This window comes from Ambystoma mexicanum, chromosome 9 (assembly GCF_040938575.1).
Source record: "Ambystoma mexicanum isolate Mex_15411 chromosome 9, UKY_AmexF1_1, whole genome shotgun sequence".
NCBI lineage: Eukaryota > Metazoa > Chordata > Amphibia > Caudata > Ambystomatidae > Ambystoma > Ambystoma mexicanum.
Genome location: NC_090931.1, coordinates 179,940,207 through 179,954,713, shown reverse-complemented (window position 1 = coordinate 179,954,713; position 14,507 = coordinate 179,940,207). Strand labels below are relative to the sequence as shown.

Sequence of the window (14,507 nt, the reverse complement as noted above, 5' to 3'; positions counted from 1 at the left end):
AGGAGTAATGGCACGTGAGTATTAAAGTTCCCCAATGTCTTTAAACACACCTTGTTTTGTCTTTCAGATGCGGGATGCAGCGCCGAAGGCCTCCGGAGCGTACGAAGAGTAGGTAAGCCTTTGCCTTTCAGATGCCGGAATGCTAACCTGTTCTTTCTTGTCTTTATAGGTGTTGCTGAAGACTGGATTCAGGATGGTAAGCCTTTGCCTTTCAGATGCCGGAATGCTAACCTGTTCTTTCTTGTCTTTATAGGTGTTGCTGAAGACTGGATTCAGGATGGTAAGCCTTTTTCCTTAGGCCCAGGACCGGATGCAGAAGACACGATGAGCGTTCTGCTGCAGAGGTTGCAGAATCACGCAAAGCAAGATTCATCCACCGGGTGTGGTTTAAATAGCCTCCTGTAGTGCTTAGGTGTCTCCTTCCACAGCCACGCCTAAGTAAGAAAAGAGTTCCTGGTAAGAAAAGAGTTCCTGCCTTCCAGAAGAGTTCCAGTGTTCTGAATCTAGGGAGTGGCTCCAGCCCCACCCAACATGAAAAGTAGTTCCAAACAGAAGAGGATTAGAGGCTCAACTTGCAGGCAAGTAAGCAGCATGGTCTGCTGAAGGTAAGTCTTCCAAGCATTATGAGCCCGGCGCTTGCAGCGCTGGGACTGGGCATATTTATGAGCCTGGTGCCACTGGCGCCAGGACTGGGTCCAAAAGGTCCCAATTGGGACTGGTTGGCACTCGGAACCTGGGTTATGGATCTGCTTCCAAGGGAGTTGGGAAAACCCTGACCTTTTGGAAGCAGAGATCATGACAGTACCCCCCCTCAAGGCCCCTCCCAAACCGGGCTTCTCCGGGGGTTTTGGCTTGTCAGGAAATGTTCGGTGAAATCTTTTGATTAGGCGAGGAGCGTGGACATATTCAGCAGGTTCCCAGGATCTCTCCTGGGGGCCGTAGCCTTTCCAGTCAATTAGGTAGAATAGTTTAGATTTGGAGATCTTGGAGTCCAGAATGCTTTTGACTTCAAACTCGAGTTCTCCATCCACTAGGATAGGTTTTGGAGATTTGGTTAGTCGGGTTTGAGGTTGCACGGGTTTTAATAGAGAGACGTGGAAGACCGGATGTATCTTCATGTGCGGGGGCAAGTCCAACTTGACCGCTACTGGGTTTACTATGGTAGTGATGGAATAGGGACCAAGGTATCTTGGGTTGAATGTGCATGGCCCTTTTAGAGATAGATATTTGGTGGATAACCAGACTTGATCCCCTACTTGATAGTGAGGGGCTTCCTTCCGATGTTGATCTGCTCCTTTCTTGTATTGTTCTTTAGCCCTTTGAAGGTGAGAAACAGCTTCCTTAAAGGCTTGGGTGATTGTAGAATGCAGGTAGTCTACTGCTGGTGTTTCAAGATCTTGGAGGGGATCCAACTCCGAGGTTCGAGGGTGACTGCCGTACAAAAGAAAAAACGGGGTTTTCCCAGTTCCCGAATGGACAGAGTTATTGTAGGCATACTCGGCTATCCAAAGGATATCTTTCCAAGTTTTTTCAGTTTGTTGCAGCATGCAGCGTAAATACTGTTCCAGAGTTTGATTGGTCCTCTCGGTTTGTCCGTTGGTCTGAGGGTGGTGACTGGTCGATAGTCTCACATCAATTTGAGCCGACCGACAGCAACTTCGCCAAAAATGAGAAATAAATTGACTACCTCGATCCGAAATTAGAACCGAAGGAAAACCGTGCAGTCGGACGATGTTTTCGAGAAATTCTCGGGCCAGAGTTGCTGCTGTTGGCAAGCCTTTGAGCGGAATGAAATGCGCCATCTTGGAGAATAAGTCCACGATTACTAGAATCGTATTGTATCCGGAGCATGGAGGTAGATCGGTGATGAAGTCCATAGAAAGCATATGCCAAGGGCGAGGTGGGATGTCAATAGGGCGTAAGAGGCCTGCTGGTCTTTCCTTTTGACTCTTGTTTTGGGCGCATACTCCACAGGACATTATAAAGTCTCTGATATCTTTTTTCCAAGACGGCCACCAGAAGTAGCGCTTGATCTTTTCTGAGGTCTTGGCTATACCGGGATGACCTTCCATTAAAGAGTCGTGATAACAAGAGATTACTTTTTTCTGTAAATCTGTGCTGGGTAGGTATAATCGTTCTTGGAAATACAATAAGTTGTCCTTTACTGCAAAGTCCTTTCCCTGCAGATGCCAATTCTGTATGTCTGCTGGAGTTACAAGTTGCCTGGCTTTATCCTTAACTTCCTCTATGGATTCTGTGGCGATTACACCCAGAATTCTTTGTTCGGGAATGATTGGTACAGGTTTAGGGTTGACCAAGTGTTCTTCCACTCCCATCCGAGAAAGGGCATCGGCTTTACCGTTCTTTGTACCAGGTCGATAGGTAATTATGAAGTCAAACTCGGCAAAGAATAATGCCCAACGGAGTTGTCTAGAGGATTGGGCTTTTGCGGTCTTCAAATATTGCAGGTTTCGGTGATCCGTAATCACAGTAACGGTGTGTCGGGCCCCCAGCAGATAATGCCGCCAAGCCTTAAAGGCAGACTTGATAGCCAGAAGTTCCTTGTCAGTAATCGTGTAATTGATTTCAGGAGGTGAGAATTTGCGGGACCAAAATGCCACGGGATGCAACTGATTGGTTACCGGGTCCTTTTGTGATAGAACTGCCCCCATGGCAAGGCTTGAAGCATCAGTTTCCACGATGTAGGGGAGTTCGGGGCGAGGGTGTTTTAAGATTGGTGCAGAGATAAATTTAGTCTTCAAATCCTGGAAAGCTTGTTCCGCCTCGGTAGACCATTCAAAACGTTTGTTTTTCTTTAACAAGGCAGTGATGGGCTGGACTATTCGAGAGAATTCGGGGATAAACCTGCGGTAAAAGTTAGCGAAGCCTAACATGCTTTGCACACCTTTTACGGAGGATGGTGATGGCCATTTGAGAACTGCATCAACCTTCTTTGAATCCATACGCACTCCGCCAGGTGATAATATGAATCCCAAGAAATCAACTTCAGTCACGTTGAAAACACATTTTTCCAACTTAGCGAAAAGTTTGTGTTGACGCAATCTTTCGAGGACCATTTTCACGTGTTTCCGATGTTGAGATTCCGATGAAGAATAAACGAGGATGTCGTCAATGTAAACAACAACACATACATCTATGAGCTCTCTGAGGACATCGTTCATAAAATATTGAAAGGCGGCCGGGGCATTGCAAAGTCCGAAGGGCATGACCTGATATTCAATTAGCCCATACTTGGTGCGGAAGGCCGTCTTCCATTCATCGCCCTCTTTTACTCGTACCAAGTGGTAAGCTCCTCTAAGATTCAGCTTTGTATATATGCATGCTTTTCTGACTTGGTCCAGGAGTTCAGGGATCAAAGGTAACGGATATCTATTCTTAACGGTGATCTGGTTCAGGGAGCGATAATCGATACAAGTTCTAAGGTCTCCTTCCTTTTTTGGAACGAAGAACAAAGCTGAAGAAGCAGGGGACTTGGAAGGACGAATAAACCCATTTGCCAGGTATTGATCCAGGTATTGTCGAAGGTGAAGGTTCTCAGGCTTGGTGAGGGCATAAATTCTACTACAAGGAGGAGTAGATCCAGGTATCAGGTCTATCTGGCAGTCATAAGACCTATGAGGAGGTAGAGAGTTAGCCTGATCCTTCCGGAAAACATCTTGGTATTCTAGGTATTCGGGAGGTAACTGGGGAGTCTCTGAAGAAATTGCGGCCAGTGCAACACCAGGTGGAGGGTGACAAGTAGAGACACATTCTGGAAACTGGACCGTTCTTGCTCGCCAATCGATCAGAGGATTGTGTTTCTCTAACCAAGGTATTCCTAGAATAATCTGAAACTGAGGGGCCTTGATCACATCGAACACGATCTTCTCATGGTGTCCATCTTGACTTACTAGCGTCACCTCTTGAGTGGTATGCGTTACTGGCCCGGAGGCTATCTCCGTACCATCCACCGTAGTAATGACGTCCTTTACAGCCTTGGGACAAAGAGTTAGATTCATCCTCAAAACCATTTCATGATCCACATAATTGCCGATGGCACCGCTGTCGACGTAAGCTTCAATTGCATGTAATCGATCCGGATTATCAGGGCTAATGAGGACCATAGGTATCACGAAATGCGAGGTCACGGAACTGGTTTTCACGCTCGGCAAGAGGACCTCTATTCTTGTCGGGCGAGGTCGTTTCCCTGCTCAGAGTTTGTAACTTTGGTAACTGCAGCTCCTACTGCCTTCTTAGCAGGTTTCACCGGACAGTCTCGAAGAAAGTGCCCTGAGTTTCCGCAATATAGGCATAATTGCAACTGTTTCCTCCTTTCCCGCTCCCTTTGTGTTAGAGGACCTTTCAGACCCCCTATTTGCATGGGTTCCCCGGAGTCTACTCCTTTGGAAGGAGTTGGCGGTTTGGAAAATACTCGAGCATCAAACTTGGAACGATCGGCCTTCCTGTTCTGCAGCCTGTGATCTATTTGAACGACCAAGTCTATATAATCCGAACAGTCTTGTGGGGGATTCACTACTTGGGCTAAAACGTCTTTGAGCTCTCCACGTAGACCTCTATAAAACAGCGTAATCCTTTTGTCCTCAGGCCATTGAGTTTCCACTATTAGTCTATTGAAAGATGCAATATAAGCCAAAAGGTCTTGATTACCCTGTCGCAACGAAAGAAGCTCATTGTCCAAGGCCTGCCCCTGTGAATGTCTTGCGAACAGTTTTTCCATACTAAGCTGAAAGGCTTGAAAATCATGGAGAACCGGATCATCTTTATTAACTAGAGGGATCGACCAGTCTGCCGCATTGCCACTAAGGTACGAAAGTACAAAAGCTACTTTTGCTTGATCAGTTGGAAAGGCTGCTGGCCGGCATAAGAAGTGCAACCGGCACTGATTGATAAATACTGCAAACCTCTTTGGGTCACCAGAAAATCGTTCGGGCGGAGCCAGAGGTACATTCCCAGGTAGGTTGATCTGCACTGGATTCATAGAGGATGTTGAAGGAAGATTTGCCCCTGATGCGGGTAACGGGGTCTGTCCGGCTTGTGACTGTAGCACTTGTCTAGCAAGATTGTCTGTTCTCTCCTTGGAAATAATTAGTTCCCTTCTTAGAGCATTCGTTTCCTGACGAGCTGCATGCACTTCTGCCCTTAGTTCCCCAAGTAACCGGGCTAGGGGGTCAGTATCCGAGGTTTCCATAGCGCCTGGGCGAGAGTTTTGCGGTAGGCTTTGCGTTCTGTAACGCTCACCTGATTCTCGCAGAGGCGCCGGTCTTGACTGGGCGACTACCGTATCTTCAAAGGTGATGTGTAGCACCCGGTTGGCTCTTTGGGCTGGACCTCTGTGCACTGTATGCCTGACGTGTAGAGTAAGATGTCTGCAGATAGAAAATATGGGGTTAATGAACTGGGGTTATTGGGGTGTCCCTATCTCTTTCCTCTTCTCCTCTCCTGTAGACCCCCAAAGGTTAACGCTCTCACCTTAGGTAAGTGAATGCCGAGCTCTCCATCTGCCTCGGGGCAGGGTGCTGTAACCAGTTTCTTCACTGGATAGGTAGCGCAGGCCTCTTGACTTCAGAGGACTGCTGTCCGTCGTTTACTGCACGAACGGTAAGTTTCGAGTCATTCAAATGTCTTTAAAGTCTTTAGTAATGATGTCTCTTGTTTTGCAGGGTTCCGGCGATGGCGGATGACGGGCTGAAGTGAGTTGAAGATGGAGCCCGTGTGATGAATAGAAGCGCCTGGAAGCACGTAAGTAAGCGCTTGTTGCCTGCTTCACTATGCGCTCTAACTGTCTTTTTATTTTGCAGGTACGAGTTCGGAGCGGCTGCAGGGTGCCGGAATACCCACTGGATTAGATGTGGAAAGGAGTAATGGCACGTGAGTATTAAAGTTCCCCAATGTCTTTAAACGCACCTTGTTTTGTCTTTCAGATGCGGGATGCAGCGCCGAAGGCCTCCGGAGCGTACGAAGAGTAGGTAAGCCTTTGCCTTTCAGATGCCGGAATGCTAACCTGTTCTTTCTTGTCTTTATAGGTGTTGCTGAAGACTGGATTCAGGATGGTAAGCCTTTGCCTTTCAGATGCCGGAATGCTAACCTGTTCTTTCTTGTCTTTATAGGTGTTGCTGAAGACTGGATTCAGGATGGTAAGCCTTTTTCCTTAGGCCCAGGACCGGATGCAGAAGACACGATGAGCGTTCTGCTGCAGAGGTTGCAGAATCACGCAAAGCAAGATTCATCCACCGGGTGTGGTTTAAATAGCCTCCTGTAGTGCTTAGGTGTCTCCTTCCACAGCCACGCCTAAGTAAGAAAAGAGTTCCTGGTAAGAAAAGAGTTCCTGCCTTCCAGAAGAGTTCCAGTGTTCTGAATCTAGGGAGTGGCTCCAGCCCCACCCAACAGGAAAAGTAGTTCCAAACAGAAGAGGATCAGAGGCTCAACTGGCAGGCAAGTAAGCAGCATGGTCTGCTGAAGGTAAGTCCACCCAAGCATTATGAGCCCGGCGCTTGCAGCGCTGGGACTGGGCATATTTATGAGCCTGGTGCCACTGGCGCCAGGACTGGGTCCAAAAGGTCCCAATTGGGACTGGTTGGCACTCGGAACCTGGGTTATGGATCTGCTTCCAAGGGAGTTGGGAAAACCCTGACCTTTTGGAAGCAGAGATCATGACAGCACCCCTCGTCTATAGGGCTTTCTGGGACTGTACCCCCAAAGCTTGGGTCTTCGGGTCACCCTACAACATTCAGAGCTTTACTGCATGCTAAATCGAACGTGCCCATGTATAGCATTGTCTACCACTGTGAACACAACTCAGTGTCCACCTACTTTGCAGATTTCCCTCCACCTGTGCCAGAGGTCGAGCGTGGGACTACGAGTGTGGTGTTTGCAATTGTTTAAGATTTTATGGGATTAAGGGAAGGGAAGATAATACACAGTACAGGTTGCACCGGTGTTGTATATCACAATGTGTTGTGTTCAGTTGTGTGATGTACTGTTCTTGTTGTTCTTAAATGACAAAAATCAATAAAAATAACTTGGGAAAAAAGTTGTTAGGGGAGATTGGCTCCTGGTGACCTACACAGAGAGCTATGGCCTCCATTCTGCAAGTTGTTTAAGGGGGTCCTTTTCTGATGCTCCCGCCTCAACTCTACTCCTCCAGTAGGGTTGCAAGGTTTTGAGATGGGACTCTTGAGTAGGGAAGGAGATTGCCCTGGAAGTGGGTTGTCCTTTCTGGAAAGCAATCATTTCTCTTGCTTGTTCTGCAGTCTTTAATACTTCCCCAGAGTGCCCCACCTCCAAACCCCCATAGCCTTGCATCGTACGTCAAGAGGTCAAGCCACTGCTCTTATAAAATGGCCAGGTCAGTTTGAGCATTGTGTTTACTACCGACTGTAATCATTCAACCATTTCAAAAACAGTACTGCACCGCATACATTGGTGATTTGCAATTATTTTGGAATTTGGGGTAACTTTCCATTGACCTCAGTGAACCCATTTATGTTCTTCAAAAATTGAAATTCCCCAGTAATTCAATGTGTACAGAAACCCGCAACCACCTGCCCCTGGAAATCCTGAAATCTTTTGGCACAACCGTTTTGGAACCAAGTATTCTCAGTGGCTGTGCCCCAACGCTGGCGCGCCACTCTGGTTTACATCAAGGACACTCCTGATCCTCTCTACCTTTGAGTAGTCCGGATTTTCCCACGGGTTCACTTAGGTTTATCCCCCTCTTGGTCTGTGCTCTCCTCTTTCATCCTTGTTGCGGAACTTCATTCATTTTCCCCTCCCGCATTGTATATTTCGTTTTGTATTGTACTTTTTAGTCTTTTTCCTTGTGATTTCCTATTAAATTATTTCAGACCCTTGATTATTGGTGCGTTTTATATTGATTTATGCTCTTAACGGTGTACGGCCCTATGTCCCTGCATCTGAGGATAGAGAGCTATTTTACATTTTTGAATAGCATGAAGGATAATACATTTGAATACTTTTGTCAATAGCACAATGCACTTTTGGCCTTTGCACTCAACCTTCTCAGAGCCTGGTTAATGGTCTAAGTGCCAGTGTCAAGAGTTCATTGAGAATGTTCAGGGCAGGGATGAACATGTTACCAGAGGCCTCTGTGCGGCAGGTGTTTCACACTGTGACTGATATCCCGAACTCTTGCTGTAATGTAAGGTGGTCTTGTATAACCCACCTCTACCATCTTGGTAGCTGCATGCGGGTTTGCAAGAAAAAAGGTGGGCTTTGGGGCATTAGTGGGGCAGAGAGGGAGCAAGGTTTAAGACCTAAAGTGTTGATAAGTGCAGTCCAAAAGTACCCCAGTACTGGAGGGAGGCTAGCTCAGTGACAACGCACTCACGTTGGTGCAGGTTCGATCCCCGGGGCCGCGCTTAGAGACCTCTGCGTATTAAGCGCGTTATGAATAACCAATAATAATGAGTGCCGCTCTGGTTCTATATTGTTTGTGGTGGTGACACTTGGGTTGAGTTTCATCGGAATGGGACAACCCACCATCTTTTAGATGCCAGTCACGGGACACCGGGAGAGCCTCTGGAGGGAGGGGTTGGGTGATAGAGGTAAAGATGTTTTAGGCCAAGCACTGAGCTTTGGCCGGCTGCACGGAGGTGACTGTGGTGTTGACTAGGCATGAACCTGCCCTGTGTGGAGTGTAATGGTGCGAGAAGGTAGAGCAGTGGCGCGTTGAGTTGGTCGAAGGAGAGAAGATTTGCAAACGCTACTTACACTTTAGGGGAGGAACTGTGAGAGCCTCACCTGTCGACCATGTACAGGAAGTTTTGAATCATCCCCTTAGCCGTGGTTGGCATTTCTGAGAGTAGAAGTCCGTTGATCACCCAGTAGGAGTCCCTGCGGAAGAAGCCAGAGTCAGTCACTACTTTACAATTCAGCACAAAATCAGGAAGGCGATTGGGTATGGAGATTCTGAGTCGGGTGACGTGGGCAAGGTCACGCGCTGGTTCCTTCAACGCATGGAGTTGTTCAACACTTCACACCACGTCACATTCTTATGGATGACGAAGACTGCAAAGACGATGAGATGTACTCCTGACAATTACAGCTCCGGTTCTTTCGATACATAGGCCTAAAAATGGCTGGCATTCACATGTGGAGGAAGTTGTGGCCGTTGGCAGGATGCTGTGGCATGAAGGGAGGTGTAGTTCATAGCAGGCACTTGTGCAAGGATGCAGTCCGGGGGTCCACTGCTATCTTTCACCCCCGGAGTGCCCTTCCCAGTGGTTCGGAATGATTATATGTTATGATATGTGATGTTTGTATAGAGCCTGTCATTGTCATGGCCTGGAAATGTTTTGGGTTGCTCGGGAGTTCAGCCGGCTGCTGTCTGAGCATGAATAATGAACAGCACATTTTATTGCAGGAGTTCAACAATGAGTGCACTTTTACTGAGTCATATCAATACCGCTCTGCGTGTTGATGGGGGGCCAAGTTCGCCGGGGTGCTTGCCAGTGAGGTATGTGCTTCTAGAGCCGAAATCAGGTGATCCTGGTGCAACTCTGAGAACCCGGCTGCTATGCGGTATGTTTCCACGGCACCGCTCCGGGCACATGTGAGCTGAGTCTGAAGTGCAGTACACTTTATATTCTCGCAGAATATTTCCAGCCACAGCAACTGAAGCCACCGGGAATTCACGGCTGCATTTATTTTCAAGTTCTTAAAAATCCTCCCGCTCCTATGCAGGCCTCAGGGGCATCTACTGAAATTAAAGGTCTCAGGGGCCCAGGGGGCTTCTCTGTAGATTGAAAGGACCGCTGATCTACCCAATCTGAATGCACAGTAAGTTTTACTGCTTTTTATGGCAGCATTTTTAGTTTAGGCTATTAGGTGGCTCTTTAGCACCACCTATCGGCTGAACTATTGCATTAGATTACAGACAGGAAGAAATGGCATATGAGGAGGGACACAAAGCTTGTCAGTGGTGTTTATTTGCCCACCCATTGACTGCCCATGGCCATGCTAATCCCTATGGCCATAGCCACCCAGTTCCTGTCTCTCCCCGCCCAAAACACCTCCTCATGGGAACTCTTGGAAATCTCACTTTAATCAAGCCTTACCATCAAACCTTGCACTAGAAGTGTCTGGCAGTGTTTTTTCAAAGCTGTCTTCTGAGAGTTATTTACTTAATTGGAGTGGTAAAGGCGATACTGGTGTCATAAAGACATCTTAACCTGGGTTGCCTTCAGCCACTTGATTTATAAGCTCTATGGTTGTCATGCACTGAAATCCTGTGAAAAACAAGCATTGGCAAAGCCAAAAGTTTTGGCTTGCCTATACGTATTCGGCATTTGCCAGGCACTGCTATTAGATGCCCAGGTTTGCACCTGCTACCATCAATGGGCAGTTAATACCACTACAGCAAGTGCCTTTCCCATGCCTACACAAAAGCCCAGACTTTCCATCGCCAATGCTTTTTTATGGGAGAAAGCCTTCCTCGCCCCCCTCGAGTCCCTCTAGCCCTTGCCCACGCCTCCACCCCTGTTTTGCCAGCCAGCTCCACCCTTTTCCCTGCACCAAACTTACATCAGTAAAGTGCGGTAAACTGTCCCATCGCAAAATGCTGGTAGTGAGCTGCGGTCAGATGGGGATACCAGAACCACGCGCACTGCTGGGTAGCAGAGAATTTAAGGAAACGTGTACATATGCTCCCCTTTAAGGTAGTCCTTCTCCAACCCTAAAGTCGAGGCCCGGAAGGTTCTGGACTTTGCTCATTGCATTAGGTGCTGGCCGAGGACCATGCAGACGGGTCAAAGGTCATTCCCATTAGTGGTGGCTGGACCTTGTCACTCAGCGCCTTCCTTGATGAAGAGTAAGAGTTTGCTTTTGCGTCTGCAAGTTCACCTTTGTCTCATGTCAGAAGTAAAGTGCCAGGTGCTTGCCAATGAGCTGTGCCAGCGTCCCGTCCAACCCCGTGGCTTGTGCCCTTTGCACCCACTCTATGGCTGCGTGCTTTTTAGCGATAAGATGCAAGGGTAGGCAATTCACAGGAACGCACTGACCCACAGCCAGGCACTGGACCCCCAGCCCTCCCTCGCCCCTCCAGGGCAACCACTGGCCACAAAGCACACTGGCCCACCTAGCACAAGGGAAACGCCTGACGGTACACTCGGAGCCAGACATGCCAAGCACAGGGAATGGACCTGCACAACATGTTGACTAGGCCTCAGCTAGTGGGGGTGTAGGGTTGCAAGCGCCCCACTCTCCTACCCGACTCTTTCTGACCTGAGGCGCCTCCACCACCTGCAAAGTAGTGAAATGATATTGACGAGTGCCCCTTGAGGAGCCCTTCACTCCCTCTGGCACCAGTGCGTGCCCCCACCATTGACTCCAGGCGCTGGAGGAATTAGAGGCACCTGGCACAAGACGTGAAACTGCCCACCTCCCCAGTACAGGAAAATAACTCTTTTTGGGATTAGTGGTAGGGGTCGACACGTCTTGGCATTACCATCTCTGGTGACATAATTGAACGCTACTCCCTCAGCGTTCTAACCCCTGGTGACATCATTGAGGGCCCCCACGCAAGCAGTTTTACTTCGACATTGTGCTCTTAACTCTCAACATTATTCTTCCACGTCACAACAATGGGTGCTACATTCTTTCCACTAATTAAATAATGGAAAACCACAAGCTTAGCGTTCTCACTCCCTAAAGAGATCATAAAGTGCCACCAGCTCAACATAGCCACTCTTTGACGACATCACAAAGTTCCAACAGCTCAGCATAGCCACTTTTTGATGCTATCACAAAGTGCCGCCAGCTCAGCATAGCCACTCTTTAATGACACCACAAAGTGCCACCAGCTCAGCATAGCCACTCTTTAATGACACCACAAAGTGCCACCAGCTCAGCATAGCCACTCTTTGATGACATCACACAGTTCCAACAGCTCAGCATAGCCACTCTTTGATGACCATCACAAAGTGCCATCAGCTCAGCATAGCCACTCTTTGATGACCATCACAAAGTGCCGCCAGCTCAGCATAGCCACTCTTTAATGACACCACAAAGTGCCACCAGCTCAGCATAGCCACTCTTTGATGACATCACACAGTTCCAACAGCTCAGCATAGCCAATCATTGATGACATCACAAAGTGCCGCCAGCTCAGCATAGCCACTCTTTAATGACACCACAAAGTGCCGCCAGCTCAGCATAGCCACTCTTTAATGACACCACAAAGTGCCACCAGCTCAGCATAGCCACTCTTTGATGACATCACACAGTTCCAACAGCTCAGCATAGCCAATCATTGATGACATCACAAAGTGCCAACAGCTCAGCATGGCCAGTCTGTTAGGGAGAATTCTCAGAAATGTGCTAATTTCCTTCTACCTTAGAGACCCCCAGCTCTTTTGCTGGACATTAGGACGTTTCATTTTTAACCTGGAGAGAGTGAGACCTTTTTCCCCACTCATGTATTTTTCTGTGATTTGGACTCTGTGTTTCTTTTGACTTTGGAGTCTGACAAACTCCATAGGCATCCTCTTTTCATTGTGACACATTGCACCTTCAGTGCAGTGGCACAGGGAAGTCTCTTAAGATTTCCCAAAGGTTTGAATACCTTCTCTTAGTGAAACTGTTTCCAAGAGCAGTGAAGTGAAATTGACTTTACTTACATTTTGTAACTTTCTAGACCCAGCACACACTATTTTACAAAAGGGTGTTGGAGAGGTTACTTAGTATCCCCTTTGTCTAGTTTCTCATGTAACATTTTTATGTTACCCTTTCTACAATTAATGGCTGGTGGCAGTGGTTTACTTTTTACTACCATGGTGCGGTTTTACCATGGGCTGCGTTCGCAGCCGCAGTAAAGTACCAATGGGTGCCCATTTTGTCAAAATGGCCTTGGTCGTCTTTTTTCACCATTTCTTGTTGGAAAAGTCTTTCTTGAGATTTACTCTGCGCGCCAAACCAGGTTTGGTCACTTTGTTCATTTTGTCTTTGGTGGGGTTCACGAGTAAAGCCTGCCTCTGGCTCCAGTATGTCTGGCAGGGGCAGGAAGTGAGGGAGGTGCCTGAAACCCCCTGTGCTTAATCCCCTTGGTTACAGGAATGCACCCAAAGGTGATTGGCCAGATGGCTGTCCTTGGAGGACAGCTACCCTTGTGTGTGGTTGACAGCTAGGCTGGAATGAACGGGAAAAACCTGCATAAAAGGTGAGCCTTTTTGGCTTGGAATGCAGAGTCGACCACTGGATGAAGGAATCCGAAGAAGAACTTGGATGAGATGCCTGCTGACACTCCTGGTCCGTTGGTTTGCCCGGTGAAGCCCTGCTGCTGTGCTGAAGCTTTGAATTTGCCTCCTCTAGAGAAGCCCTGCAGGGACATCTTCTCCCCTTGAGTTGGTGGGACCAATCAACCCCAAAGTACGCTCGTTTGGACATACTCTCAGAGCTGGCTGTACTTCCATTGCTGCTGTTGCTGTAGCCGAAGTGCCAGGGAGAGGAACACCAAACCGAGTGGATCGCTTTTAAGCCAGACCCGAGTGCCAGGAACATCCTCAGGACTTCCCTGAAGCAGGACTGACCAAGCCTGAGCCACTGCAACAGATTGCTGGACCCCAGATGCGAGGAAAGTCTGAAGTGGTATCCGAGAACCGCAGTGTTGCTTTTTGCTGTAGACGCGAGGACCTGAAACCACGAAGTGCCGCTGAATTGAAGTTTGACCTTTGCTGCCGCCGACCTTCCCGTTGTCTTGCAGGAGTCACCAGAAGTCCCCCCTCTTGTCCTCATGACTGAGGCACAGGAACAACAGGATCTGCAGAGCTGTAGAGGAACAGAAGCCAGCTGGAACCATTTCTTCTAACCAAAGGTATTGTAAACCTAAGAGGACTTGACTCTTTTTGTGTAGCCTTACTTGTTCTCAGTTGAGACTTGTCTTGGTTGCTTTTGCAGTTGCCTACTGCTTTGCCCCTCACAAGCCTCCCAGCTTGTGGCCCTTCAAGTGAATCTTATTTCTACAAACTTTTCTAAAAACATTGTGCAAGACTTTTACTCACCTGATAAGAAGATTTCCAGCTCCCTTAGACTTTGTGCAACTAACATTGGCTGCCCTGGCTCCCTGAGAGAATCTTCTGTTTTGTGTTTTGCCTTTCCCCCAGGAAAGGGTTACATTTACTTTGCATTGGAAGGTTTAAAAAGTACTTGCCAGTTTATGAATTATTTGTTAAACTCTGTTTTCTCCTCCATCTCTCTTTTATACCAAACTCAGTATTGCTCTAAATGTGCCAGTGATAGATCAATGTCCACAGTGTCCTAACTATTTAAGTTATCCGAGGGTGTAGGAAGTGTGTGTGCCATCCCCAATGGCTATAATCTGATTTAGAGAAACAGAGTGTGTTTTGAAGTGTATTATAATTGTTACATGTTTTGCTCCCTTCTGAAGAAGGCTTATACAACTGACTGTTAAATCATGTAATAATTGTTTAATCAAGAAACATTGAGTATAAGTGTTTATTTGAATAACTGTC

At 47.7% G+C, this 14,507-nt stretch overlaps 1 protein-coding gene across 1 annotated transcript in view; it reads right to left on the bottom strand.

The window, feature by feature from the left end:
* TREH (trehalase) overlaps nt 1–14,507 on the bottom strand; it is a 122,402-nt gene that overhangs the window by 87,918 nt on the left and 19,977 nt on the right. The window contains exon 6 of the mRNA XM_069614408.1: nt 8,782–8,874. Within this exon, the coding sequence (XP_069470509.1) occupies nt 8,782–8,874 (93 nt within the window). The remainder of the gene's footprint in view (nt 1–8,781; nt 8,875–14,507) is intronic.